The 25,483-nt window shown below is 45.3% G+C and overlaps 3 protein-coding genes across 9 annotated transcripts in view; all 3 read left to right on the top strand.

Moving 5' to 3' along the window:
- Positions 1 to 6: 6 nt before the first annotated feature.
- Positions 7 to 4,316, top strand: POMK (protein O-mannose kinase). The gene is made up of 2 exons (XM_074866941.1): positions 7 to 606; positions 1,146 to 4,316. Exons 1-2 carry the CDS (start codon positions 319 to 321, stop codon positions 1,917 to 1,919), a joined length of 1,062 nt encoding a protein of 353 aa, XP_074723042.1. The 5' UTR covers positions 7 to 318; the 3' UTR covers positions 1,920 to 4,316.
- Positions 4,317 to 10,310: 5,994 nt separating this feature from the next.
- Positions 10,311 to 25,222, top strand: SMIM19 (small integral membrane protein 19). 4 transcript variants are annotated; one of them, XM_074866946.1, is made up of 3 exons: positions 10,311 to 10,515; positions 10,637 to 10,761; positions 23,701 to 25,222. In XM_074866946.1, the coding sequence occupies exons 1-3, from the start codon at positions 10,355 to 10,357 to the stop codon at positions 23,751 to 23,753; spliced, it is 339 nt and encodes a 112-aa protein (XP_074723047.1). In that variant the 5' UTR covers positions 10,311 to 10,354; the 3' UTR covers positions 23,754 to 25,222. The 4 variants fall into 4 exon arrangements, with proteins under 4 accessions (XP_074723047.1, XP_074723045.1, XP_074723044.1 ...); XM_074866944.1 differs by lacking the exon at positions 23,701 to 25,222 and adding an exon at positions 11,958 to 12,861; XM_074866943.1 differs by lacking the exon at positions 23,701 to 25,222 and adding an exon at positions 10,948 to 11,174.
- SLC20A2 (solute carrier family 20 member 2) overlaps positions 13,576 to 25,483 on the top strand; it is a 58,026-nt gene continuing 46,118 nt past the window's right edge. For all 4 annotated transcript variants that reach the window (XM_074866939.1, XM_074866938.1, XM_074866937.1 and 1 more), the window contains exon 1: positions 13,576 to 13,678. The gene's annotated coding sequence lies outside the window, so the exon portion shown is untranslated. The remainder of the gene's footprint in view (positions 13,679 to 25,483) is intronic.

The following is a 25,483-nucleotide window of genomic DNA, read 5'->3' as shown; positions in this document are numbered from 1 at the left end:
GCCGGGAAGCGCGGCCGGTCTTTCCCCCCCGGCCCGCGGCTGCGGCGTTTTCCGGGGTCAAGCGGCGCGACCCGGGGCGGCCGGCAGCCCGGGCCCTCCTGTTCAGAGCACCGGGAGGATGAAGGGCGAGGCGGGCGTCGCGGCTGAGGCCGCTGTGAGCACGCACCGCCACCGTGCGTGGCCCTTCTCGTAGGCTGCCGTGGCTGCGAGGCAGCTGTGGAGCCTGCGATGAAAAAGCCCCACAGACGTTCATCCCCGGGCTGGGAAGAGGGTCCTGCTTAGCCTCCCTCAGTCACGGAGAATGCAGAAGGCACGGCCATGGAGAAGAAACCACACTTCGTTAGGAGGGAGTTTCCTCCCAGGGAGGTGTCATCCCTCTCCTTGGGGTTACTGCTTGCAGCCGTCCTGATCCTTAATGCCCTTCTCTACCTGTACCTCAACAAGTTTTACGTCTCTTCGGGACGTGCCGAAACGGACCCTGGCCTCTGCCCTTTTGGGTACTTCAAACTGGGAGCGGTGAAGAATTGTTCCCCGTGGCTCTCCTGCGAAGCCATAAATAGGGAAGTCAGGAAACTCAAGTGTGTTGGTGAAGGCGCTGTGAAAAAGGTGAGTTTGGTTTCCCTTTCTTCTCTCCGGTGGATAAAGAGCTTTCACTGTTTGCTGGCTAATTAATGCCCATACTGCTGTTATAATTATCCTTGCAGCAGCTAATTACTGTAGACATCCAGGGACATACGGCTACTGATAAGTGCACAGAACTGGTAGGAGAGCGCAACCGGAGCCCTGGGCCGCCTCCCTGACACCGAGTGACATCAGCTACACAAGCGAAATCACAGAGATCGGTGAAGCGCTTGTGGAGCATGGTACAGTCGTGGCAGAGTAAGACTGGCTGGTTGGGTGATATGAAATAGTTTAATTCATCTGCATTGTTCATTGCAAAGAAAACTTAGGAAATCATGATGTAATTATGCCATCGGTGAGGGCTTGCTGTGACAGGTACATGGCCCTACCTAAAGGCTTGACTGTGCCTGGTGACTGCAATTTGCCGTTGTGATTAAGCAGTCACTCAGAGGTCAGCGGCAGCTGGTAGCGGTTGGTGGAAGAAGGCTCTCCATGTGTCTTACGTGTCTCTTGTGTGTTCTCAGGTCTTCCTTTCTGAGTGGAAGGAAAACAAAGTGGTCCTTTCACAGCTCACCAACTCCGAGCTGAAGGAGGACTTTCTCCATGGACTGAAGATGCTGAAAGCACTTCAAAGCAAGCACGTTGTCCGTCTGCTTGGCTACTGTGAGCAGCAGTTCACAATCCTCACTGAGTACCATCCTCTAGGCTCCCTGAGGGGCCTGAATGAAACTCTCCACATGCCCAAGTACAAGGGCATAAACACCTGGCATCGCAGGCTGATGCTTGCTATAGACTATGTGAGTGTCATTCGGTACCTGCACAGCAGCCCTCTGGGCACCTTAGTGATGTGTGACTCGAATGACCTGGACAAGGTCCTCTCTCAGTATCTCCTAACAAGTGACTTTCACATCCTGGTGAATGATTTGGACGCTTTGCCTCTTGTGAACAGGAGTGCCGGCAGGCTGGTGAAGTGTGGTCATCGGGAGCTCCGGGGCGAGTTTGTAGCTCCTGAGCAGCGTTGGCCGTATGGAGAAGAGGTGCCATTCGAGGATGACCTCATGCCTCCCTATGACGAGAAAACAGACATCTGGAAAATCCCGGATGTCTCCAATTTTTTCTTGGGCCACGTTGAAGGAAGTGACATTGTGCGACTGCATTTGTTTGACATCCATGCAGCATGTAAGAAGGAGGACCCGGCTGAAAGGCCTTCTGCCCAAGAGGTTTTAGACACCTACAAGAAGGTTTTAACTCTGCTTATTCGGGAGGCAGCCATGCCTGGTGCTAGGGAAATGTTATAGTGAATCATGAGACAAACAGAAGACTAAAGTTGATGTCCTTCCTATTTATTTAGCTTGCCTGAAGGACAAAATCTCTGTCCGCAGAACTGAGAACAACTGAACTTGTAACTTTTAATCTAAAAAAAAAAAAAATCCACCCACGCTGGAGCTGTGCAAGCTTCTCATTGACATGTTTAATCTATCACTGGAAGAGGAGGGAGAGAAATGAAGTTGTGTGGGTGCGGGGGGAAATTTGTTCCTTAAGAAATAAAACATTTTTTTGTCACAACATTTACACAAAAACTGTCGTAAAAAAATTATAGAAAAAGAGTTAAAAAAAATTGGTCCACTTAAAGTGATTGGCAGATTACTGGAGAGCAGAGACCATGGCACGTCCTCCACAAGCTTTGTGCTGATTCCTGTGGCTTTGGCCCATATCTTATCCACAAAGCCCTCCCCCACGTCCCCCTGGAGTAAAAGCAGTGGTCACTCAGAAAGGTGTCAGATTTTGGTGAACCCCCATGCCAGAGCCCCAACGGCAGTCTCTCTCTGCTGAATAGGAAATAGGTTGCTTTCGGAGCCGTACGGACGTTGCTCTGTGGGCCCTGTGTCCCACACCAGGAAGCATGTGGCCACTCTGTAAGCAAGCAGATGATGCAGATCCCGAATAAACTGCTTACAGATACATGCTCTTGGTTTTCAAGCCTCTGCCCTGTGGTATTCTCAGATGGGCTCTTTGGAGATAAAGCTGTAAAACAAGAGTCTCTTGATTTTTTTTAATCCACAGAAATCCCAAGCTCTTTGGAAAAGAGCTGAAGCATATAATTTTTCATTCAATTATCCTTGCTGAGTGTCATCGTGACTCGATGGAAGCAGGGAGAACAAGGAACTGAAAGAGAATGTGACTTCCTTCCACAGCCATTAGCATTAAACGTGAGCTTTGGAAAATAAAAGCCCTATATTCAGAGCATACAACTCTATTGGGTCTGAATTCAAGCATAAAGAGAGGCTGCTTTTTTGTTCAGTGTGTTTAGGATAAAGTTTTTGGTACCTACATGGATGTTACAGCCTGGTACCAACGGCTGGAGACGAAGAATGATGATGCCTTAATCCAGTAGTAGACTGGTGGGATTGGGATATATTTGTTCTCTCGGTGAAAAAACAGGAATAGTATGAATGAGACACTTGGACTCTACCATTACGCACCTGAGGACTTTGTTATGCGGACAAGGTCTCTGAAAGACCTAAGGGCCGGAGACAACTTCCATGTTTTGACTTGAGAGGTGATCTGTAAGCAGAGAAGTGCATGGTCCTTTCTGCTGAAGAGTTTGGTTCTGTTCTTTCCTCTTCACCTAAACAAGCCGTGTTATGACTGCACTGAGAACATGCAGTCAGTTTGTATACATAACGTTCAAACACATGTCTGTTCTATTGCTACCAAGATTTTATTATAAATGGGAAAACTTTCCTGCAAATGACTAAATTCATACCTGATTTCATACAATGCCAGCAGGGGTCCTTTAAAGGCTGCTCATTATGAGTTTCCTTTCCCTCTGGGCAGTCTCCATTTTCTTAAATTAGCTGATTTTTGCCATTTTTCTCTTGTGCAGTCCTTCCTGGCAGATTTCCTGCTCAGGTTGTCAGGAAGCAGAGCTCAGAAGTCAGGGTCTCCAAAAGAGAACAATGATTTTGGATGCTTTGTGTTTGTTTTGGACTTTGACTCAAAATACCTTAAAGAATCCTGGGGAAAAAGAATGCGCTCCCTCTGTTGTAATTGCATCATCCAGCCCATGAACTCTTGAGTTGTTATTATTATTAGGGTTAGAGTTCTGCAGTTCCAGCATGAATCCAGGATGTGCAACAGTTGGAAAAGCATCCTGTTACAGCTCCTCAAAGCCAGGGATCAAGCTTTGAAGGGCTAAGAGTCAAATCTTTTGCATTGTGCCCCCAGCAATAACTTGTTACTTCTTGTTAGCCATCATGTATACTTGAAAGAAAAATCAGCATCTGATGGCTGTGAAGTAAACATACCATGCGTTTTTTATGAGAATAGCAAGGACAGACAAGAAGAATCTGACAAGCTTCTTGTGCTGGTCTCTCTTGGTTAAGACAAGGTTCTGCTTGGATTCTTGCTTTGGTGTGTACTGTGGCACCTTGCAAACAGCCATATTATTTTCACAGAGTGAAAAACAAATGAGGGCAAATTCTGGTTCTGAATAATTATCTTGCCATGGAGATGTCTCTCTTTGTTCCTGGATGAAATAGTTACAATTTTTTTTAAGAAAAGGTGTCTCCCTAAACATTCACCCTGAGCACTGGGTCCTTCGCATGTCTCTTCCCCATTCCCTCTCCTTCAGCTTGTGTGTTGTCCAGAGTGTATTTCAGCAGGAATAAATTACATTTGTTCTGAACACAGCATTATGGAGCTTCAGTTTCTTTTTTGGGATGAAGAAAACACTAGATGGCAGCATGAAGGTCAGCTTAGTAGTTGCAGTCTCTCATGCCCAAACATAGCCAGGGTACGGCCTTGGAGCCAGTATTTTGCTAGCAAACTTCCATAAACCTGTAGAAGATCTCATTGTGCTTGCATGAGCAAGTCTGTAGTAACAAGACAGACAGATATAAAGGCTGTCAGAAGAGCCACACATGCCAGTTGAAGGGGCTACCTCCCCTTTAACTTGCTCATGGTATTTCTGTACTTTACTGTCCCTTTTAATCTCAACCTGGTGCAACCTCAACTGAGTTTGAGTGTCACCTCCTTCCAGTCTTTCAGTAAAATCAGAGCCCTCTCCATCTTTCTGTTCTTCCCCACTAACCCCTTCCACAATCTCAAGATTGCATGAACCCCATCCTTCCCACATTTCCAGCTTCTTTTCCCTTAAAGAGGCAAGGCCTCACCAAGAGGGAAAAAGGGGCAGGGCAGCCCCGCGTGCAGTTGCCTCCTTTCTTTCCAGTTCTCTCTGCTGCTGGGCATTCCAGTTTTCACCACCACGACAGCCTTGGATAAACTTTTGGGGGCTTTGCTGCCTCAGTACAAGCAGCTCTTATATGTCTGGTGGAAAACATCAAAGGACAGAGAACAGGAAGAGGCCTGTACACAGCTGGAAGCCTGCAAAGCCCTTCTCTCCTCATCCCCTCCCCAGCCAGCTCTAGACCAGTGGAAATATGCCAAGACCACTGCCACAGCTCTGTCTAACCTCAACAACAGTTGCTGGTTCTCATCTCAAGCTTAAATCAAGGGCCCCACATTCCCTGTCCTTTCCCACAAAATATGCTTCTCCTGGGATGGTTATTTCTTCAATATGAGGGTGGTGAGGCACTGGAACAGGTTGCCCAGAGAAGCTGTGGCTGCCGCCTTCCTGGAAGTGTTCAAGGCCAGGTTGGATGGGGCTTTGAGCAACCTGGTCTAGTGGAAGGTGTCCCTGCCCATGGCAGGGGGGTTGGAACTAGATGATCTTTAAGGTCACTTCCAACCCAAACCATTCTATGATTCTGTGATTGCCAGGTTTCCTACTGTATCCCTGTTCCTCCATCCCAAAAGTCCAGCCAAAGAAGCTGCAAAAAGATGCAGGTGACACAAGGAGAAGGACTGCTACTGGTGCTCATCTCCTTCAGAAAACTTCAGAGGAGGTTCCCCAAACCACCCTAGGTGGTCAGTGTCAAGGCAGATATGGTCCCAGTGGTGCCAGGGCTTTTGTTTGCTGCCATCACCAAGATGAAGGCCTCGGGTCTGGCATCTTGCCCAGGGACAGGACAACCCTTTTGCTGAGGTCAGTGATCTGCACCACCTTGCCCTTCCTTTTTGGGTAGTGTCTCCTCTGCCACCACTGCAGCAGTCCCACAGCACACCCTGCCCACCCTATCCGACCAGCTAGACAAAGAATCAAAGCAGATACCATCTCCCATACTCAAGAAATAGCACCTGATTCCCACACTGAACCTGCCTGGGAACACTGCTGTGCCAGCATTGGAGGGGACAGGGAGACCTAGGACATGCCAGCTGAGCCAGTCTGGCAGTGGGTGCCAACTATGTCAGGGCAGCTGGATCCGCTACTGGTATGGTATGGTATGGTATGGTATGGTATGGTATGGTATGGTATGGTATGGTATGCTATGCTATGCTATGCTATGCTATGCTATGCTATGCTCTACCCTTGGTGCGATGCTATTGCCAAAACAAATTCCCAGTGGATTTCCTGGTAAAGTTTAGCCCTTAGCAGATAGGTTTGTACCACAGAATATGGAATGGAAACAGCCTGTCTCAGAGCAGAGTCCCAGATTCAGTTCAAACCCGCTCCTTTCTTTTTCTCCTCAGACATCCAAAGAATAGCACTGTCAAGGTTATGCTGTTTTCCTTTCCAAATTGCCTGCTGCCTGCAGGCTTCTAGGTGGCTCAAGTCTGACGTAGCGTGTTTCCCTTTGTGTGCTGTTGGTTTCAGACTACATCCTAGAAGTACTCCTACAACACTAAATCCTGCACAGGTGAGCCTTTATGGCAACTCATCTGTATGTTCAACACCATCAGATGTAAAAAGTATTGCATGCATATGCACACCAGCTGCTATGTAGGCCTGGGTAAACACTGAGGAAATAAAATGGACAAAACCTATTTAACTGAACAGAGTTTCTATTTTTTTTGTTTTTTGAAGGATACTTTTAAAGTCCGTGTTACTCTGTATTTATTGGAGTGGTAACTATTAAGTTTATCAGAAATTCAGAATACCACACAAACTTTTTGAAATTCTATCACAAGCTCTAAAACAGTATTTTCCTTTGGTGCCACATAAACAAAACATCAGATCATTATCTTTGTGAAATAGAGGCACTGTTGTTTGCCAAATATAATTTGTGAGATATTTGGCAGAATTTGCAACTGTAAACCGATTCTATCATTATGACTGTAATGTCTTACCAACAGTCAAGAGACCCTGGGAACAAGAAAAAAGTGGTTCTCAAGTTCTTCTAGCATGATATAATGTGTGTATTTGTAGAGTTCATCCAAATAAATTATATGCTAGATGGTACTTTTAAAAAAGAAAAAGGATTTTATGGTTTTATTTTAATTGAAATACTGTATACTTGAGATGACCACATGATTTCCAATAATTGTCAGTCTGTTCTGAAGTCTATAATCCAGTATTTATCAGGATTAAATGGTGAATATATTTACATTACAGTGATATTTATGTCTCAGCAATTTCTGATTCTGTTTACCTCTGGGTAACTCAAAATCCATTAAAAATTATTTATTTATATATAGCAACACACACAGATTCTTGGGCCCTAATTTTCAAAAGAACAAGCTTACTGTTAGATTCCAGCATTCACATTTTGGATAGAAAGTATCTGCATTTTCAAAACTGATAATATTCAGCAGCTTTCGGTCAAACTTACAGTAGTTGCTGGATGCTAAGGACTTTTGGAAAGTGAATTCTTTCCTTGTACAGCTGGAAGACCCTTTTAGCAATTCTCTTGATAAATCTATGGGACTGAAGTGGGTGCTTTTATCAAGTACACGCTAGATTTCTTTATGGAATGAACGAAGTTCCCACTTTTGTAAAAGTTGGGATTTTTTTTTTTAAATTAAATCACACAGCTATGTGTTTCCCTCCCTGAGAGCTGGTTCCTGTGGGGGTTGTGTCTGACCCACAGTTGAAACTCCCCAAGCTTATTTGCTGCTGTGTAATGTTGAAAATCTAGCCACTAAACTTGGGTCTCCATTAGCTATGTTTTGCCGGAATAACTTATGCCAATGCCATATATTATTGTTATATATTGTTTGGTGTCTACATGCTCTGGTCACACGCCAGGATCCTGGAGGTCAGATATACAGGCACAGCACAAAATGACAGTCCTTTCCCTACAAGCAACTTTAGTATAAGAAAATAGGAAAACAACTTATGTCCTCATGAATTAACAGCATACACAAGCGTTGGTTTTCCCATCCCACCACATCCAAGCTACAAATAAATATGCTACATAATCTACACGGACAGGTCACACCATTTCTTGTGCACATAACGACAACTGCAAGGCCTGACTTTGCTCTGGCCAAATTCAACAGCAGCTTGCATTCCCCTTCTGAAGGTGTTTCAGGAGCCTAAGACTGAAACAAAAGCCCAAGCTATAAAAATAAACAACAGTGTACCAGTACAAGCTAACCTAGGCTTAAAAGTTAACCAGCTTTGGTATTTGAACCAGGTTCCTCAAGGAAGTCATGCAGAAGGCCTATGCCCCCAAAACTCCTATTGCCACAGGCCAGCAAGTGGGAGATCACCCCTTTTACTCAGGTTTGCAAGGGCTGTCACACTCACTGCAGCGCCAGATGTTGTGCTTCTCAACCTAACCCTGTCCTACCCACTGCTTAACATTTGCTAACTTCAGAGGGGTATGTGGGGGAAAAAAATCTCTCTGCCTGTCTTCTAGGTTGGGGGTGGGTGGATTATCTGAGGCTCAAATTGAGCATTTAATTAAATCAAACAAATCAGGCACCTGCTGAGCAAGGCAGAGTCTGTTCCTGCGTGCTGGAGGCTGCAGAGAAAACCCTGACACCTGAAGTCATGCTTTGTGGATGCGAGCCTTGGTTTACTCTGGACAGAAAGCTGGGTGCAGAGTCCTGGGGCATTCCAGCCCCTTCCCAGGTCGTTCAGAGCAGAGCTGCAGGGTTAATACAAAAAGCGCCTTTAGATGCAGCTTAAATACAGCTTCTCTACACCCCATACAAGGGAGCCTGATCTCAACTGAGGTCTAGAGGTAGTAGTGAAATATAAAGCCGCTCAAGTTTACGTTTATTCTTTCCACTTTTCATCCACAGATGTGCAATGCTTTCCTGTCAGGCCTGTTAGCAGAAAAGTTCAACATAGCAAAAAAGCAAACAAAAAGCCTCAACTTCACCAGAAACTGTTTAAAATCACTTAATTAACTGGCTTGTGTCATGTTGCGTAAGTGATAGATGTTTTTTTTTTTCTCTTAGTGGTTTCTACAGTTTTGTGCATGGGTGCCATACCAATTTAATGACCTAGAATTATGTCTAATTGCTGTTTTACTCTTTCCCACACCATGTGGGGCAAGGAACTTTTCACATGATAACAGTGCCTTAGCTTTTTATTTTTTTATATTGTCATTTTCACTCACATCCTTTTATGCCCTGATCTGAGGCCTCTTAAAATGAATCTGTTCCATAGCATGGAAAGAGAATGACTTGGCACATCTTGCACTGAGAAGATGGCTCCCCAAAGGATGGAGTTTCCTCAGGCTGGTTGAACATTTTGCAAAGCCAGTGGCATCCAAGCAAGGTGTCTACACTCCCTCAGCAAGGGATCAGAGCACTTCCTGTGCACAGGAGGACTCGTTCTGCATGTTTGACATAGGTTAGATGAATCATGCCCTAAAAATAGTTGTTTTTTCCCCTTATTGTCTTATAAAGGGTGAAGACAAATAACTGCAACGTAATCACATACCCCAAACATGCATAAAGCAAAGGGAGATGAAACCGTATCCAGAGTGTACACTGTAATAGTTCTAGTATCTGAAGGAAGATATAGTAAAAGGAAGTATCATGGCCAGCGGTGGATAGAAAGAAGCAGGAGAGTATAAAGGACAGCACACCTAACCTATCATGTAGCTCAAACACACCACATCAGGGGGTACAAAAAACCAAGCATGTTTGTCTTAGAACATCCTCTGCCTAGTTAATCTACACTCATTAAGCAGTTCAGACTCTTCAAGTTTCTAAACTGAAACGCTTGCTCCGCTCCACCTTCTCTGCCAAAGCATAATCCTACAATTGTGCTTTTTGGCATCAGGAGCATATGGAGCATAGGAGGAAGCTATGTTGCTCCAGCATCTGAATATCCAGCAACTCCCATTTTGGCACAAAAAAAAAAAAAAAGACGCAAGATTTTTCAGAAAGTGCTGTTTCTATTTTGACAACCTAAACTGTCAAATTTAGTTCCTATGTGAAGAGTGAAAGCTTGTGAGAATCTGAACCTCTTTTTTCTCTTGACAGCATGCGTTGCTGAGCTACATCCCACATGATTCCACTGCCACAGAGCGAGCACCAGCCCCGGCGGATGAAGGTGCTTTGGACTCCACGCCTGTCAGGCTTTCAGAGCTGCTGAACTCACACACCTCTGCTAGGCCTCTACCCGCCTGCACGTTTCCCCTCAGGCGCTGGTACCATGAAAGCAAGACTGTTACACCCCCCGTGCCTGCATCCCCTGAGAGAGGAACTGTCACCTACTTCTGCCCAATCCTCCCAAGGAATGGTAGCTAGAGGGTAAATAAGAGCGTGGGGAAGGCGGTGGGGGGGAGCGGCCCGAGGCCGACCGCTGCCCCCTCAGAGCCACCCCGAGATGGCGGCCGGGAGGCCGAGGCGCCGCACCTCGCGCTGACGTCACTTCCCGCCCGCCTTGCGCGCGCCGCCGCGGGGCCGCCCCTGCCGGCCGTTCTCCCCCATGGCGGCGGCGGCGGCCGGCGGGGCGGGCGGCGGCGGCTCGGCGGCGCTGGGCGACAGCGGCGCCATCGACTACTCGGTGCACGAAGCGTGGAACGAGGCCACCAACGTCTACCTGCTGGTGGTGCTGGCCAGCCTCGCCCTGCTGGTCTACGCGCGGCGGTGAGGGGAGGCTACGGGACGGGGGGGAGGCCGCGGGGGGCGGGGCGAGGGCTCCCGCCGGGAAGCGGCCGCGCCAGCCCCACGTGTAGCCGCGGCTCTCACCGCCTTGCCCCCCTGGCAGGAACAAGAGGAGGATCATGCGCATCTTCACCCTGCCCCCAGCCGCCGAGGCGCCGCCCGAGCCCAACTTCTACGACAGCATGAAGAAGATCCGCCTGCGGCAGCAGCTGGAGATGTACTCCATCGGTGAGTCAAAGGAAAGAGGGGGCTCCACCCCCCCCTGCCCCCGCCCCCCCCTACCGCCCCGGGCCTGCGGGTTACCGGGGGGCGGTTGCTGCAGGGACGGCTTCGAGCCCGCCTGTCCTCGTGCGGTGGGGACACCAGGGTGGAAGCCCGGTCCTGTGGCACCCCACGCAGGCAGGGGTTCTGCAGGAGCGCGGGTCACAGGATGGAGGCCTGAGGAGGTATGGAGTGGGGGAGCGGCCATGCAGTTCTCTTCTAGCTGTCCAAACGAATCCGATGTTGAAGTTAAAAAGAGCTGGGAATGGCTGAATATTGTCACAACGTGAATGAAATTGTAAAAGTTGAGAGGCCTGTGGAATCACGAGTAATTCAACTAAATAAACTGAAAATAAATGAGAATTTTACTGTACCAACAAGTGTTGCCACTCCCATCTTAATGTTGAAGGTCAGGATGGAGGTAGGAAAGAGCCCCATGGCTGATATTCCAGAGGTTCGATTCAGAGAAACACCTGTACGCTCTTCACATCTGCCATACATGCATGCCTAGAGGGCATATGGGCAAGAAATACTTAATGAGTTGAAACCACCTTTTAAATGTAAAGATTTCATGTAAAGATTCTTAAACTAGGCCATTGCATTCTGTAGGAACTAAAAAAGGATGTGCTTCGTACAGAGGAATGCCTGCTGGCATTCACTGTTGGTGTTTTTTCCACGCACACAAGTCTTTGATCCCCTTTGCCTTGCTAACCAGATTAATTTTGAAGTCAATGTAGTTGTTAGCTTGTGGCTTGTATATTGTGGAGGAGATGAGTGATGTGGAGATCAGCTGTGTGACTAATGAGTTGTTCAGGTCATCTGTAGCAATTACTTATGAAGCCATAGTCTTTAATTTTTTTTCTTAAATGAAAGGACCTGAATGGAATCATAGTTCTCTGCCATTAATGTACTGACATTTTGCTGTGACCCTGCTGTTCAGCCTTTTCAAGGCCATATGCTAAAGGACTAGTTCCACACAGTGACGGAAACTTCCCCTTGGGTGCCTAAGCGGTGAAATTACATTCTCTACTCTCAAGTCTATTTCTTGGTTGTTATCATATTTATACATGTATATATATAGATATGTATACATGCACACACATATATATACATGTATATAATAAATGGTATAATTGTTGTTGATCAGTGTTTCTTTTTTTCAGCAAGGAAGTATGAACAGCAGCAGCAGCAGCCACCAAAACAGACTGAAAGCATACAGCTCTCAGTGGAATGAAGCCCACAATTGTAGGAACTCAGGATGTATTTCCAGTGCTGATGATAAGAGTCAGTGTGGAGCCATTTTCAATGCCTCTTACCTGATACATAGCTGAAGGCAAGGGGGAAAGGAAGGGGACTCTCCTAAAAACTTTGTTCTCCGTAGCTTTTCTCTGAGCCCTGTGAAGTAAACCGAGTGCCTACTGAAACAAGCAGCAGGAGACTACCCAACACAGGGCAGACCAGCTCAGAGAAACCTCTGAGGGTAGAGAAGTGCAGTCTTACCAATGGTTTAAATTACTCCTCTCTCTGCTGGCACCTTGGAAATGAGCTCCTACCTTCTCTGGTAACGGCACGCTAGAGAAAGCAAGGCAGTACCTATCTGCTTGGAAACCCTTGTTCCTTGATCACGCACTGTTGGATTTACTGAATGCATTCAGTAAACGTGAATGAAGATACTGTGGCCTTACTGCCTAGCGAAGGTGAACAGCTTTGAGAGCCCGGAGTGTCACTGGCCATAGTGCAGAAAGATTCTGCCCTCTCTGTCTGAGTGGGGGTAGCGTATGTAATACGGCGAACCTTTCCTGGAGAAGCTCTGAGAAGTACACAGTGAATTGCATATCTGGAAGACACAAAGCCAATACTATAATGTTAATAGCAAAGGTGGTTAGCCTAATTTCATCAAACTACTTTAAAGAATGGGATTGTCTATAGAAATTTGCATAACAGAAAGATCATGGCTTATCCAGAAGAGACATCATGCCCTAGTTACTTCTATCTTTCTAGGTAAATCACAAAATCAGAATAATGCAGAAATTACTTCTTAATAAAAGTATCTAATCATGAAAACTACTTGAAGATGTATCATGCTGTAATTCCTAACGTTATATGACTTGGGTAGGCTGAATGGTGAACAGCACAGAGAACTGGGAGCATGTGCCCAGAAAGGGTTTTTTTTTCCGATTCTGTGCTAAAATGTATTGAGTCAGTGGTAAACAGCACTGCAGTTCCATTCAGACACGAGGAAACTTGGCTTCGTTCATGAAATTTTATTAGATTGAAATTATCTGTACTCTAAAACGTGATCTGGGCCGCGCTGACTGTGGCAGGAGGCGGGTCAGCGGGTTTCCCCGGTGAGATGGGCTCGTTTGGGTGAAGAATTGCCATCTCGCCACCCGCGCCGACGGCTCCTTTTGGCAGCTTCCCGGCGAGCCGCCGAGGAAAACCGAAGCGTAACTCTGCGGGGCCGAGGGCTGGCGGGAGGAAGCTCCGTCCCCACGCAGCGACGGGGCGGAGGACGCCGACACCCCCAGGCCTGCCGGCGGCTCGCCAGCGCTGCCCGGCCTCCTCCCGCCGCTGCCTCCCCGGTGCCTTTCCCTTCCCACGTTACTCCGGCCGTAGGAAGACCCGCTCCGCACCACCTCCCCGGTACTTACGCGGGACAGGGACCCGCGGGTGCCCGCCCGGCGCAGGCCCCTCTGCCCGCGGCCCCGTCCACCCGCCGGAAGCGGCGCTCCTCCCTCTCCCCCCGCCCTGCAGCGACCTCACTTCCTGCTGCCGCTTCCGCCTCCGGGCCGCGCCGGTTGCTGCTGCTGCTGCCGCCGCTGCCGCTCTTGCTGCTGCCGCCGCTGCCGCCGCTGCTCGGAGGCCGGAGGGCGCCCGCCGGGCGGTGAGTGGGGCCGCGGCGGGGCACACGCGCGGGGCCGCCCCGCCCTCGCCCCTCCCCTCGCCCCGTCCGCCCTGAGGGGAGGTGGGGGGGCGCCTCACCGGCGGCGGCGGCGCGCGGGGGCCGGTGTGAGGCGGGAAGGGGCCGCCCGAGTAGAAAGCGCGGGCGGGGGAGCCAAGGCCGGGACCGGGGACGGGTCCGCTTGAGGACCGGGGGCGGGCTGCGTGCCGGCGGGCCGGCCGGGTGGGCTTTCACCTCCACCCCCCCCTCCTCGGGAGGGCTCTCCGCCTCCTGTGCCCGGCTTCGCCCCGCGGCGGGCCGCAGCGTTGTCCCGGCGCGGGGCTCGTGGCTGCACCGAGAGCTCAGCCCCGCTTCGCGGCAGCCCTGCCTTCCCGAGCCGTCAGCCAGGAAAGGGCAGCGCGGGGACGAGTCCTCGCTAATGGCGCATCTCCTGTAACGCTGGCCGGGGCCGCTGTCCTCCGCAGCCGCCCGGCGCGGCTCCCTGCGTTCAGTAAAGCAGCGTGTCAGAACGACCCCGTTCTTTCCCGTGCACTCAACCCAGCCGTCTCTCTGTCTGTAGCTGACAGTTTTACAATTTTCCTCTCAGCTGAGCTGGGAGCATAGCGAAGCATTGGAAATCTCAAGCGGCTTGCTGCTCCGCTTGTGTTCATGGGCCTGAGGTAGTGGCTGGCACAAGTGTCTCACAAACTTGCTTGTCGAGACAAAACATTTTTAAGAGAAGCAACAAAAGCAAAAGCTTTTCCAGGGTGCGTACCTTTTGCGTTTGCTAGGGCGTTAGAAGAATGCTCGAGCCATGAGCCAAAGTAGTAGTGGTAGTGGTTTGTTTTCCTGACTTCAGTGCAGCTATTGAAGTTCTGTCCCTGCAAAACTATATCCTGTTTTGTTGGGGGTTTTATATGTCAGTTTTACAGTTCAAGTATGCTTTGGGATGGAAGGTGCAGTCAGCTTTTGAAATTTTATCTCAGATTTCTGCCGTGATTTTTACTCGTTAATTCGCGATACAGCGTGTAGGAAAAAAGTGCTTTCTTTAACTGGTAGTAAAAAATCGGTGCCTAAAAGCAAAGGCGGATAGGGTAGAGACAACAGATCTATTTCTTCTGCCTCCATTCTTAGTAGTTGGGCTTGTAGGCACACAGAGGAGCAGATTCTCAAACTCTCATGGAACTTTGTTCATGGTGAATTATTAGATGTCTTGGATGGGGAAAGCTTGTGACCTTTGAAAAAATTGTGCCAAAGTTATCTTTAGTCACGTTTATTTTTGAGAATGCTGTACAGAGGCAAGTCTTTCTAGCTTACCCAATACTGTTTAGAAAGCTATTATGATATACAGATGTAGTGGTGTCTGATCACACAAAGCATGCAAGAGAAGGCTTTCAAAGCAGTTAAAACTTTGCATCTATAAGGTACCACAAAAAAGCATTAACAAGTTGCTCTCAATTACAACTCGGATGTTTTTGAGAATGTGACCGCTCTGTTGTGTCCATGGGAGCTGCTAAACAGTCAGATCTTTGTAAATAAATGCAGTCTTCAGATGGAGTTACAACCATAAGTCTATAATCTTACATGAAAACTATAATCTGTTAAGTGGTGGAAAAGTCATCTCCTCCTAACTAAAATGTGGCTGGCTAGGTTTTATACTCAGTGCTGCACAGAAGATCAAAGCTTTTCAGACAGAGCTTTATAAATTCTGTGAAAAGGCTCGAGAAGGCCTTAAATATTTCTAAGCTATGAGTGTGACTGTGTTTGAAGCTGAAGAGGTTGTAAACTCTGCCAGGCTTGTAGTGAAAATATCTTCCCCCCTGCTGTGAGCATTTTGAGTTTCAGTCCAATGTGACATGCCCAGAGAGTATGAATCGGTATGTGCTAGCTGAGCCCAGATGAGAACGTAGCCTGTAGGAGCTGCAGTGGTGCCTTATAGCCATAAGAGTTACAAATTTTAGCAGCGTGACACTTGGGTGGTGCTAAACTTCCTCTCAGACTTCCCTTCCAAAACTGCCTGATCCATTGAGAAGACCTGCAGAGGAAGCCTTTGCTGACGCCAGTAGAAGCTCTGAAAATGGGGAGAAGATCCCAGTGCCTTCATCTGAGGACGGTTTGTGAGGAAGCTTCTTCAATGCAGTGCAAAATTATTCATTGAGAATATTCTAACCTGTGATGAATCTTTCTGTAATTTGCATTTTGCATATATGATTAAGCCGCATTGGCCAAAAGCCTGGTGATGGCACACGGCTCTGGAATGTCTCCCTGTTGCCTGAGCAGTTTATTCATGTTAGCTTACTTCCGTGAGCATAATCACTCCTTTTAAAGTCCTCCCGAACTCAGGAGTGCCGCTGCTGTTGAGCAAGCCGAAATTATACACGCTGAAGAGAGAAAGGTGGGTATGTTGCAACTTAACCTCCCTTTCAGAAGAACTGAAAAGATTTTGTCCTGGCTCTAATTTCTACATTAAAGAGATTGAAAATTGTCACTACGTGCCTTCCTCAGTAGGGAAGAAGCACCTTGTTGGAAAACGTGTTATTAACTCTGTGATGTCTTTGGCCTGTTATGCCTAAAGAGCAATAGTGTTTGGAGGAGGCCTGCTGACAAAGTGCAGTCTTCAGTCACGGCTGCCTACACTCCGAATGAGAAGAAGTGATCAAAAGGTGTTCCCCTTCCCCTCCAAACACTTAAACTGTGTTTTAGTCATGGTAAGGAACCTGGGTGATGTCACCTACTTTATTAACGTAGTCACTCAAACAAAAAGGCAGCACTTGATCTTCTTGAGACAAGGCTGCCACTGAAGAGCAGAAGGTTTCAGTGCCTCAGGCCCCTGAGAATAGAGGTAAGATCCTTTACTTTGCACCCCTGTTTCTGATGTGGCATAAGAGTTAAGGGCTAAGAACAAGTATATTGTAATCTAATGAGCTCCATCAGAAATTGTTGTTGCCTTGGTCGGCAGGACTCCCTGCTGGCTAAGGGACAGATACTGAGTATGACCAGAGATACTGACTGCTAGCAGAACACCCCAAATTCAGCACAAATGTCTCATGAGAAATCTATTTCAGGGAGTGGAAATCGGTGCTACTTCTTCCATAACAGAAGACAAGAGGGAGGAGGAAAAAAAAAAACCCATGTTGTGTTAAGAACAAAAGGCTCAGGATTTTTTTAGTCAGGAAAAATCCTGCCTTAATAACTTCTTTTCCAACTCTCGGATAAAAAAGGGCTGATAAAACTTCTCAGTGCTCGGTTGTCTCTGAAATCTGTGTTTACAAGGAAAAGGCTAAGAACCTTTTTAAGAATGAAGGTGCTTTGCCTGATTTTTGCAAGGAATGTCTAAGCTTTGGGTGTTACTTTAATAAAAATAATTCCTGATCTTTTTATGGAATGTCTAAACTCTGGGCGTTACTTTAATAAAAATAACTTCAAACTCCAAGATTAACAGAATTGCTAAAAGGAGTTAGTTCTCAATGAGAAAAACAATAAACTGAATTTGGAATTTCTGAACCAAGCCCTCGAAGGCAATTTGTGGCAAAACTCCAGAAAAAGAAAAAGAAAATCTCATTGTATCTTCTTTCTCAATTATAACTAGGCACTGCTTTGAAAAGTGTTTCTCCTCTTGAAGAGGCCTAGGAATGACATGTTTTAGGAGAACTGGGTTTAATTTTAATCTAGCAGTAAAATGAATTAAGAATCTTGAGAAGGGGCTGCTCAAATTAGGGATTTGCTGAAATTGGAGTCTGACAAAATACCTTACGTTTGCACGTCTGAAGAAGAACTTAGATCCTGAGTCTGCAAAGGAGTACTCCCCTTCAATTTCTGTCAGCAAGGCTATCCGACATTAAGGAAATGGTTTTAGACATCCATGATGTACAGAAGGCATTGCTCCTGAGAAAGACCGCGGTTTGGACAAGATTATAGAAACATTTGTCTCTTTTGTAATGGAATAGAATGAGTATTTTGAAAAGACTCGTCCAGCAGGAGGGCTCTATTGCTTTCCAAAATATCCTCTGGATCATCCTGAAAACATAGTTTGTAATACGCTCTTGAGTGACAGTGTAGGGTGTGAAGCATAAATTCCTGAGCAGGAAAGATGTATGTCGGTGGTGCAATGGGAGACTCCATGTGATCTCGTTATTTATGGCACTTCTCTCAGATGTCTTTCTGGGACTCGAACAGCTGCTGTGAACTTTACCCAGCACTGAGTACTCAGTATGTTTGAAGGACTGTGTTTTGCCGTTGCTCAGATCGTGGTGTATGCTCCGATGAGCAATATTAGAACCAACTTCTGTGACACCGGTTGTAAAAACAGAGCAGAACTTAGGGAACCCTTTTACCGATGGATGAAAAGCTTAAAGGGGGAAAAAAAGTAATATTGTCTTCCATAGCTTTGGTGGTGGGCATCAAGGAGTGATAGTTGACGGCATCCAATTTCTTTATAGTGTAATATGGAAGGAAGTGTGGACTGACAGAAGAGGAAGACTTGCTTTTTCTTTTCAGAGGGAAGGTCGAAAGGGTAGAGTCAGAGGTGCAGGCTTTTTCAATCTTACCTCTTTTCTTCGTGACCATCTTGTTAAATGGCAGCAACCGTTGTTTGCAGGAATTTTCCCTCTCTTTGGTAAAGAGCTGTGGCTCGTCATGCATTTTGATATGTGGTAGTGCCATTGCTAAATAGATCCAAATCTACAGTCAGATAAAGCTTGGAATAATTGATGCTCTTAGCTCAAATAAATAACCGAGTTCACATGATCTGTAAGTGGCCAGCAGATTTTTTTCTTAGGCAAAGTATGTACTGCTTGTATTGCACATTTATTTAAAGCTAATTTTAGCACAACAGATTGAGAATTCTAGCAGCCAAAAATACTGTTGTTGAGTCCGTTAAAAGATTTCCTTACCCAGACTCTATTTTTGTGACAAACAGAAAATATCACATCTTTTTGACTTCATATTCAGTAATGACCCAAAAGCGATGAAAGCATTGCACTCAAGGCCTCCAAGATTACTTTTGCCACTGCTGATGGGAGAATTGTTCTGTATCATTACTGTCTTCTCTTTCAACCTCAGCAAATCCTGAAATGCCAGAGGCAAACCACTCAATGGCTGATCAGAGGTCCTGGAGATGCTGGTATGGCAGTGCTCTGAAACTTGTGGCTTGGACCGCTGTATGAGCATTGCTTAAGAGCATTGTAGAAGTACTCTGTTCAGTATGTCGTCTTTACACATGTGAGACAGAAGAACAGGAAAGAATTTATGGCCTCTTAGAAAGTATTAAGATCATTACTCTGGAACAGAGTTTCTAAGACTGCCGCGTAACTGTTAAACAGCACGGGAAAGTCATTGAGAAGTATGCAGTGGGACAACTTAGCTGTCATTGAGACCTGTGATTTTATTGACTGATCAGTATGCGATACTCAAATAGAGAAAAAAGTTGCATGTGGTTGTATTACTTAATGAGCTAACTGTTGACAAAGTGGGGCCTCTACCAGTTCTGTTAGTGCTATTTTGATCATTAAAGCTCCATTTGTTTATGAACCATAGGCTGGGACAGGAGTTTTCTCTTGACCAGATGGTTGCCTGAAGATCCTTCTAAAGAGGGATGAAATGGTGTAATTTTCGGTTGAGGCAAAGAAGTATTCTCTTGCCATAATTCACAAGTTCCAAGCCCGTAATCAAAACACTTGCGGTAAAACAGTGATGGCTATGTGGTGTTTCTCACAGATGCTGTAAAAACTCTGTCATCTCCTTGGGGGGCCATCTTCCTATGAGATATCAGCCAGACCTACTCTTTCTCTCCTAAAGACTTTGGGATTAAGAACCTGTGGCTTGGGGTCCAAAGTTTTAGCTCCAGAGGCTGGAAGAAGAAATTGCAGCCCAAACAGTTACTGAAAGCAGGACTGTTTTGGGGAGACGGGAGGATACAGAACTTCAAGTTGCCTAAAGAGTCTCCCTTCCTTGTCTGCTGCTTGCATACATCATTATATTATTTTTTCCCTAAACTCTTGTTGAGTGTAGGTGTGGCTTTATACCTTGATGTCTCTTGCAAGCGTTGTGTGAGCAGAAATGGCAGTGACTAATTGCACTGGAGCTTTAGTAAGTACTTGGCATAATAGTCATGATGCTCATGAGCTCATCCATAAGTAACAACATAGGCTAAAGTTACTTCACAGAGGAACCTGCAGCCCACAGGAACATCAGCCAAGAAAAAAAAATGGGATTGGTTTTGCTTGGTTGGACACTGTTGTTCTTTATACAGGCATGGAGAAGGCAGGGGAATTCTTTGCTTGAAGGGAGAGGTTCCTGTGTGACCTTGAAAAGCCCAGCATGGTATGCTTCTTGTCTGTTCTTTTATAACTAAATTTAACAGAATCTCGGAAGGAATGGGTTCAAAGAGCACATCACAGGGCAAAACAGTTTGCTTATAAGGGTGGCAGGTCTGGAGTGGAAAAGAGAGCTTGCAAGATCTGGAAGAGGGGAGGGCCTGGTGTAATTCTGGTGGAGCTGCCAGCTTCCAGCAGATCCCAGAAATTTAGCGTAACAGAAGTGTTGCTGGATGACTGATGGAAGCTGCTAAGTTGTTGCCTTAACCGCCCTCAGATTATGTTCCTGATCTGTAACAGAGCACAGTACGGCATGGGAGTTTATGGTGCAAGCCGGACTGGAGCCCTGGGAGGGTAAGAGAGGTTAATAGCTGTGCTAGTTCCCATAGTGCAAGGACAAAGGGATGTTTAAATGAAATTGAAAATCAGTACATTTGAAACCTCGCATAATTGTACGACATGATGTTACCGAGGCTAAAAGTTTAGACGGATTCCAAGCAGACCTGGACATTTATATATATAATGACAATGTCCAGAGTTGCAGTAAATAGGATTAAAAATAAATTAAACATATAAACCTTCATGCTAATTGATGAGGTCAGGAAGGAATTTCCCCTTTGGGTGAATTACATCATTGTTCACTACCCGAGCTGTTCCACCTTCTGAAGCATCTGGTCCCGATCACAGGAGGCAGGATTCTCGAACAGATGGACCAGCAATCTGACCTGTCATGGCAGTGCTTAGCTTACCCTGCCTGGGTAGGATCTTGTTGAAAGTGTTTGAGAAGAGTATTATTTTTAGGGTTTTCTGAGGCCACCTGTACTGCAGTGTACATCTGCTTTTCCAGTTTCTCATTGGTGAAAGAGGACAACTGTTGACCAAGTGCCTTTAACGAATCCTGACAAGTGCCTGCTAACACAGTAGCAGCAGCCTGCTTAAAGATGAAGGCTGTGGTAGACACATAAGGCATTGCTGTATTGCTTTGTAGATTAAAAAGTAGCTCTGTGAGCAGCTGAACTAGTGAAGATGAGAGTTTTCTGCAGCTTTCTTAGTTTTGGTGGCACTGTGGTACCTTAAACATCTTTCCTTCTTTCTTTCCATTACCCAGCAGTACCATGAGCATCCCTGATATTCCCAACAACAGTGTCTGATCAGCCTCTCACTGTCTTGTAGTTCTTGGGTATATTTAATCAAAATGTGATGTGTCTCTGATGTTTATGAGCCAGGCACGTTGCTCAGGGGGCTGCCTCAGTTATTTATTCTGCAAGCCTGTTGTAGGATTGAGCACCTGTGAAATCTCCATCCTTTTCCATCAGATTAGGTTGAAATTGGCCTTATAATTTATGTTTCTTTGCATGGGACAGTAGGTGTGATTATGTAACTGTTGTTTCCTAGGGAAATAAGGAAAAATAGCAGCCTTCTAAGCAAGTTGGCGTGGAATACTTTTTCTCTCAAAGCAATTAGGTGCATGAACAGTTACACCAAATAATTGAGGCATGTGTGCCTTTAAAACATGCACTGTTTAATCTTAAGACTTTCTCTAAGGTATAAGGGTAAGGCTTCCTTGCCAAAATACTGTAATTGAGTTAACAATCCAGGAGGTTTCTGTGTTTTGTTACTGAGCTACAAAATTCTGCTGGTGTTGGCTGCTATGAAGATCAAAGTTAGAAGTACCAGCCTGCCAGTAAATTGTCTCTTCAAAAGAAAACTGAAAATTCCTTGGTTGTTGCAGGTGACATGCAGTGTCAGATCTTTTTTGACAATTATTAATCTTTTTCTGCAGTTCTCTTTCTGCATGCAGCAGCGAGCAGCCTGGATGTGTTGTAATTTGTATGGTGCATATGCTGAGTGTAGACATCTGATTAATGAGTGAGGATGTCAACAATAAATTGAATTACTTGTCCGCAGTTAATTTCTGGTGCTCAGAGAGAATATGGAGTTACAATGATTATGAAACAGTGAAATTGTGGTTTCTGTTTCTTGTATACAGTGATCATCATGATAAAAGATTAAGGATCACTGTGATATAAAATAATTGGATGATATCTGGATGTGTTCTGGATGTCCTGCTGACGGGACATTGTGTGGCTGCCTCAGCTTTTGTGCTCTGTAAGCTCTTGAAATCTGTGATAGTTGCCTTTCCTGATAGGCGATAGTGTGTTTCTCAATAGCAGGCATGATCACTGAGGCACAGGCTTTCAGAATTGTTTGCCTTCTAAGCACTTCTGAGGGTAAGGACTTCTTCAAGAGTTCAGAATTGAGGGAATATGTATTTTTCTTTGACATATAATCCCTGCACAGCAAATACATTTCTGTCCTGTTACTTAACAGCTATTGTTTCTGCAATACCCAGAGTGTTGTCAGAAGGTTTCTTTGACCGCCCAAGGCTTAGTTATCTCCTCTACTGCAATGTGCAAGAACCAAAGCCAAGAATTTTGTGCTCGGATGGGACTCTGTTCCTATAGCTGTAATTGAGTTAACAGTGTAAGAGAGCCGAAATGACCCATCGTTTCTCTGGGAGGAGTTGGCGAAGGGCTACACTGTCTTTCTGAGTGAAGCGTGCCCCATGTATGGAGTATGCTGCTGTCAAGTGCTTTTGCAGAAGAAAGGAGGATTTCAGATGGGAGGTGGAATTCTGAGAATTTGAGATGGTAGCTGATAAGAGGTAGGGTCTGCTCTGCCTCTGCTAGGAAGAGATTTTGGTGCTAATGTTTATTTAAAGATGGCCTTAACCCTAAAAGGGAGATAAAATTGCTTTCATGCTTCTGTCTCACTGAGAGCTGGCTGGCAGAATGGTTTTGGTCCCTGCTTATCTGCCCTGAAGGCTTCATGGCTGGGGACGCTGGAGAAATAATTTCCCCTGCACCCCTTCATTCAGCCCTCAGGCAAAATTTTGAGCCAGCAAATGGTTTGGGCTGCTTGTTTGGATGCAAGATGGCTGTGTCTCCATTTTGTGTATGAGTCATCCTTCTGCCTTTTTATTGTTAGGCTCTGAACAGTGCTGCTCTTGGCTTTGGGCCCACTCGATCCCAAGTTGTGGATGGCAGAAACAGATAGGCAAGTCCCCTCCACCCGAACCTCAAACTTTATGACATGATTTTGGGAACAAAGACATGTTGAAAATACCTTAGACCTTTGTCAGCTTGTAGTTAAACTGCTGTAATGCAGAGGAAGTGTCTCTGGTAAAAACGCAAACATACTGTGGAAGTTATGTAGATTAAGGAGCAGTGGGGAAAGTAGAGGAGAGGCTCACATCTTTATTTTTCATCTCAGTTGTGGGCTAGAGCTTTACTTACTTGGACAAAGGGGTCCTGGGTAAAGATAACTTGCATTGTTTTCAGTAGCGGATAAGTTAGTAGATGGGTCAGCGGTTTCTTTTAGTTGAGCTGACTCCCTCAGACTAGTTCGGCAAGCTTGGCAACTGATGATGTTTTCCAGAGTATGTAAGGCTAGCCGGTACAGGATTTCTCCTGCTCGTCATGTCAGGAACGGAGGTGCAGATTGGGAGATTTCATTGGTTACCCCAATTTTGGCACATGATGTTTACATATGTAGTTTGACAAAACTTTGCTTTTGTGAAAGGAACTCTTTATTTCCTAAAAGGAACTTGAATGGAAGTTGGGATTTTATTAAAGACACAGAGGCATATTATTATTCATCTTTCCTTGCTTCATCCCTGTGATGTTTCCTGTTTTGCTTCTTGAGATACAGGTGTCATGATGAGGAGCTTCTCAGAAACAGAAGTGGATGATGAGTGGAGATGAAGAAATCATACATTTAAGAAGTTGGCTCAAGTTTCCGTTACAGGCATGGAAAGTTTCTGAGACCAAGCCATGCGAGAAGAACATGAGTAAAGAAGAGGGAGATGTAGACCCAGACTTTCTAGAAGGGATTGCAGGATTTGAGAGGACGCTGCACAAACGTCACATAGTTTTCTCGCTTATTCATTTGCCTGCGCCCCTGGATTGTAATACTTTGTTTGCATATCTGTTTGGAAGTTGAAAAATCCCCTCACTTCTGTGTCTTTAATATAATCGTGGCTTCAAGCTTGTTTTAGGAAGAGCAGAACGTCACTGTAGTTCTTCTTTGTGGATTAGATAGCTGCTGCTTTGTACTTGAAATCAATTTTGTTTTTTTTGTAGAAACGTACATTGAATATGGAGAGGATCAGACCATGACCATTATGAAATAGGAAATCAGGGGGTTTGCTTGCATTTAATAAACACCCTTTGCATAGAAAGTGTGACAGGTGCATAGGGAAAAGAAAAAAAAAGTGCTAGCCCTCTAATTTGAGTAACCTTATAATGTATTGTTCTTACGCTGTCCTTAGACAGATGTCAGAATCAAATATTAATCAGTTCAGTCTTTTTTATTTAACTGTTGATCACAAAAATATTCCAGATAGGTAAGATTTCTTGGCAGGGCTGTGGGGTTTTAAGAGCTTTTTAGAAAGGTAGTTTTTTGAACATCTTGGCTGTTATGTGAAGTATCTCCAAGGAAATACTAGCCATGCAGTCCAGCAAGTTACGATGCTGTGAACAGACTTAATTGTAGTAAGTCTCTGATACGGAGTTACGAAGATTTCAACATACAGGTATTTAAAATTTTAAAATTAAATGTAATTTCCTATATTAGACAGTGTTGCTGGTAGAGGCAAAGAGCATCTTATCTGGTGTTTTATCCTTAATAAAAGGCTATGGCTATTTTTGCATCCTGACTGAATATTTGGCCTTTAAGAGTATATAATTAGATGGAAGAGTAAAAGTAGTTGTTAAAGGACTGTTTTTCTAATGAAAATAGTTTGAAATCATATAATTTTAGTTTCTTCCGAATAGATATGATTAGTGTGTTGGAAATTGTTTTACAGTGGATATAAAGGGAACAGTTGAGAGACAGTGGCTGAGAATGTGTCCAGCTATTTTTGTAGCTAAGCGTTATATTTTTTCAGTCTCTTTACTTAGATATTTCCATACAATTGAACAGTTAAATTACAATTGGATACAAAAACTATTTGCACTTAGTAATGTTTATATTTTAAAATAGATTTTATTGTACTAATTGATAAGTAAATCTTAATGACTGTGAGAAAACCATAGCCTATATTATTACTTTGATAGAAATTTGAATATGAGATAGTATTGTCTGTATCATATAAAAATGTTTTCATGGATTTTTAGCTGCTGAAACTGAAATCAATAAACTTCAGTTACTGTTGTTGACTGGAACAAGTAAATCTGCACATTTCTGTTTTCTTCGTACTACCTCTGCCTCTACATTCACCTAGTGTTTCTTACAGCATTACTCCTTTCAAGGTATTTGCCTTCTTTAGGTCGACCTGTGAGGCACTCTCGTTGTGGGTTTTTGCATGTTCTTGTAGAAGACTTTCTTGATGGAGAACTGTGCCTCTGAGTTTGTGCGATTACTTTGTTCTCTGAATAAACCCGAGAGAATTCCAGACAAAATAAAATTCCAGGATTAGTAGGTAGCCAGTAGG

This window comes from Strix uralensis, chromosome 4 (genome assembly GCF_047716275.1).
Source record: "Strix uralensis isolate ZFMK-TIS-50842 chromosome 4, bStrUra1, whole genome shotgun sequence".
NCBI lineage: Eukaryota > Metazoa > Chordata > Aves > Strigiformes > Strigidae > Strix > Strix uralensis.
The sequence above is the reverse complement of the archived record's forward strand: the minus strand, read 5'-3'. Positions and strand labels throughout refer to the sequence as shown.

Bases quoted from the DNA above. Each gene is read 5' to 3' on its own strand.
- POMK (XM_074866941.1), top strand. From the start codon at position 319: ATGGAGAAGAAACCACACTTCGTTAGGAGGGAGTTTCCTCCCAGGGAG. The intron at 607-1,145 runs GTGAGTTTGGTT...GTGTGTTCTCAG, and splicing joins GTGAAGGCGCTGTGAAAAAG to GTCTTCCTTTCTGAGTGGAA.
- SMIM19 (XM_074866942.1), top strand. From the start codon at position 10,355: ATGGCGGCGGCGGCGGCCGGCGGGGCGGGCGGCGGCGGCTCGGCGGCG. The intron at 10,516-10,636 runs GTGAGGGGAGGC...CCCCCCTGGCAG, and splicing joins CTGCTGGTCTACGCGCGGCG to GAACAAGAGGAGGATCATGC. The intron at 10,762-10,932 runs GTGAGTCAAAGG...CACCCCACGCAG, and splicing joins GCTGGAGATGTACTCCATCG to GCAGGGGTTCTGCAGGAGCG.